Consider the following 3740-nt stretch of genomic DNA (forward strand, 5'->3'; position numbering starts at 1 on the left):
CATGGCTGCCTCTCTCTTCGCAGTCTGTCCCCGAGCAGCCAGAGCCCGGCGCTGCTTAGCCCCAGCAGCCCCTGCAGCCCCTGCAGCCCTTCGCTGGGCGTGCACCTCTGGAGGTGAGTGACGCGCTGCCTCAGTTTACCCTCCGCCGCCCCCTCGGGCCTGGTCGGCGAGGTCCTACCTCCGACAGGTGGCTGGGCGAGGCCGGAACTTGAGCTGTGGCCCAAGGACTCTCGGGGCAGGTGCGGGGTTCCCAAGCTCCCAGGACTTGGGCGGGACCAGAATGCTCAGCCAGGCTTCGAGTTCAGCCCATGTCTCAGCTGATCGAACGGAGGCTCCTGTGCCTGGGGGCCTATGGAGGGTTCAGGATGCCCTCCACGACTGGCCAGGTCTCAACATCTCGCCTGTGTCCTGGAGGAAATATTGTGGGCTCCTCATATGTCCTCTTTGGCAGTCATTTACACCTTAGTATGAATAAGCTGCTTAGCTTATTCCATTGGCTTTTTTTTTTTGTACCAGGATCAAACTTGGGACCTTGCACTTGTGAGGCAGCACTGAGCTAAATCCCCAGCCTTCATTGGTTTTTAATGAGAAGAGGGAGCAATATGGAACCAGGCAGCAGGCAGGTACCTTCATGCAAGCAGCAAGCACAAAGTAGATGGCTACTGGTGCCTGGTGCTACGAACACAGATGTGAAGAAGAGGAAGGCTGTCTCCTAGAGGGTTCTCAGTCCCCTGAGGGAGACGACCAGTGAACGTAGGAACAGATAGATGAGACATGTTCAAGCGGGGATCTGTGGGTATGTGATGTCTGAGGTGCAGTGAAGAGGAAGCCAGGGGAAGATGGTGCCATCCAGTACAGATTGCATGTGCAAAGGTCCTGGGGTAGACGGGAGGTTTTGACAGCATCTTAGGCTGCCTAGATGGGGAGGTCTTTGGGCACAGGAATGGATGTGCTGAGATGGGAGGCAGGTAGAGCAGCATCCAGGCCAACAGTGGTCAGGCTCAGGGACTTCACTAGGGAGCCACAGGCTGCTGCCAGCCTCATATCATGCAGGAGAATACAGGACCTCAGGATGTGGAAGTGCTGGGCCACAGCCCGAGTCTTTGACCTCTGCCAGTCTGGGACAGCAAGAGTTGCCAGTGGCTGAGTGGGTTTTACCAAGAGGAAATAGAGGGAGGCAGGGAGAATTTGGGGCTGGCCACTAGGCCAACCAGGCCAGGCTCTTCAGTCACCACCAGCAGAGCCACCTGGCTGGGGTCAAGCAAGGAAACATCCCTGCTCCCTGTGTCTTGCCCCTGAACGTGGGAAAGTATCACAAACCCCTCATTTGGCTTCGTTGGCAACCCTTTACACCTTAGCATGAATGAGCCACGCAGATCCTAGCAGTAAGCCCTCACTGACCCTCTGGATGCAGGCTGGTCTAGCCTCAGGCCCTTTGCACATGCTGTGCCCTCAGCCCGGAGCTCCATTCCTTGGCCTGTTGGGTCTCCACCAGGCCCCCAGATGGGAGGACTCCCTGGCCACCCTCTTGCTCCCAGATCCCACACACATCCGTAGCTTGTCTGTGTTCCCTTTGAGGCCCCTGTTGGGGGTCTGACTCTTTTGTCTTCTTCTGTGATAGCTGAATTGTTACTTTTTCCTTTTTTTATTTTTATTTTATTTTTTGTAATTCAGGCTGGCCTTGAACTCACTGTGTAGCCCTGGCTGGCCTCGAACTCGCTGCGATCCTTCTGCCTCCAGAGTGCTGGGATGACAGGTGTGCACCGCTAAGCCCAGTTGCTGAGTTGTTTTTCATGTGCACAGCCTGGGTGAGCAGGGAGCAGCTGTGAGGCTCCATCTGTGGGGAGGGGGTGGCAGTAGTCGGCGGTGGTTCCTCCTGGGCCCTTGAGTGCCAAGGGCAAGAGGAAAGTGGAATTTCTAGCTGGGTCAGGGAGGTGGGGCAGAGAGACGGGCAACCCGGACCTACTACAGGTTTCCTGGGGGATAAGTACACCTACCCCGGGCTTCGCTATTACAGCCCCTACCATGTCAGAGAGAGGCAACCACCGAGGACAGGTATAGCCGCAGGCCCCAGACCCCAGGCCCGATACTCGCTCAGCAGCACTGCTTTGCAGAGAGGACACTAGGGAGCTATGGCAGGTGAGCGCGGGAGGGCGCCCTCTGGTGGGCACCTGAGACCCTGCCGTCCCGGGCGGGCCTTGGCCCAGCAGCAGCCCCTGAACCTGCACGCAGAGGGTTTCAGGCCAGAGGGGAATGGAAGATGCGCGCAGGGTGGGGGTGGGGGTGGGGGTGCCTGTGGCTGTGTTCTGCGCATGTGCAGAATGCCTGTGGAGTCCATAGCTTCGTCCTTAAAACCGGGAGATTCCGTCCTCTATGCCTGGCTCGGGGAGACACCAGGGAATCGTAGGGAACCACTCCTGTCCCTAGTCTTCCCCGGTTCCCCTGGGCGAAAAACAGGTCCAAAGCCTGGTGTGGTGGCGCACCCCTGTCATCCCAGCACTCTGGGAGGCTGAGGCAGGAGGGTGGGCAATTTAGTGACTTAGCCAAATCAAAATAAAAATTTTGGGCGGAGGATTTAGCTCAGCAGTACCGACGCCTGCCTCATAAGTGTAAGGTCCTGAGTTCGATCCCTGGTACCAAATAAATGCATAAATAAATAAAAATTTTTAGAAAGGCAGGGACATCGATTCAGTAAGAAGGCCCTGGGCTCAATTCCCAATATCGGGGGTAATAAAAGCCAGGCCCCTAAATCTGAATCCTACCATCATGATCTAGGGCTCAGTGTTCCCCAACACTGCCCGGCCCCTCGCTGGCCCCCGCCACTCCATCCTGTCCCCACTGCTGTCCGTGGCCGACTCGGGATTCCCAGACAGAGATGGAATCATACCCTTCTGCTTCCTCCGGCGCCCTCTGTGGCTCCCTGCTGCTCTGACCCCCACAGGCTTCCGTGGTTGGCCGGCTGCGTCTCCCCGGAACCCCACCCGGGACCCCGTCTCACTGACCTGCTCTTTTCTCAGTGCCCCTCCTGCTTGCCGTGTCCACCCCTCGCACAGGGCCCTGGCTGGGTCCCACTGCGCCTTCACACTGCTTGACATCTCACTCGTTGCTGCATCCCCTCTGTCCCCCAGCCCAGGCCACGCCCTTGAGGACAGTTTTTGTGGCCTGCTGTTGCCTGGTCCTTGTTCGGTATCGTGTTGGCATACCGTGGGTGCTCAGTGTTTGTTGAGCGCATGAACGACCGTGTGTGGGTGTGTGAGCTCTGGGCCTAGCAATCCTGGGCAGGAGCGTGGCGACACCCAGGGGTGGCACTGGGCATGGGGAGGACATCGTAGAGCCTGTGACTTGAAACAGGGATGGGTCAGGGCCACACGAGGCGGCCTGATGTGCACTCACTTTAAGGACACGGCCAGGTCCCTTGTAGGCGCCGTCTGCAGCCCTGACCCTGCCTGGTTCTCTGCCGAAACAGCCGAGGAGGTTGAGGCTGTAGAGAGCCACTGGGTTCCCTGTGGGTCACACACAGATGGGACGTCAGGGCCCCGATTCAGGGGCGCCGCCCTCTGTGCCGGCGCTGTGCGGGCGGTGCTGGGGGCCCCGAGTCCCCAGCCTGGAGAAGCCAAGCCAGCAAACCCAAGCGAGGGCTGAGCGGGCCGGCCGGCTAGGGAGCTGGGTGTTGCCACGCCGGATTCGGAGCGAAGGAGCCAGGGTGGGCGTGGTAGCAGGAACCGGACCAGGGCTCTGGG

General features: G+C 58.9%; 1 protein-coding gene across 1 annotated transcript in view; it reads left to right on the plus strand.

Annotated features, from left to right (window-relative positions):
• Mast3 (microtubule associated serine/threonine kinase 3) overlaps positions 1–3740 on the plus strand; it is a 21841-nt gene that overhangs the window by 3763 nt on the left and 14338 nt on the right. Inside the window, exon 3 of the mRNA XM_010606527.1 lies at positions 24–113. Coding sequence (XP_010604829.1) covers positions 24–113 — 90 coding nt within the window. The remainder of the gene's footprint in view (positions 1–23; positions 114–3740) is intronic.

The sequence above is a fragment of the Fukomys damarensis genome, unplaced genomic scaffold (genome assembly GCF_012274545.1).
Source record: "Fukomys damarensis isolate Sample0158 unplaced genomic scaffold, DMR_v1.0_HiC HiC_scaffold_37, whole genome shotgun sequence".
NCBI classification, from domain to species: Eukaryota; Metazoa; Chordata; class Mammalia; order Rodentia; family Bathyergidae; genus Fukomys; species Fukomys damarensis.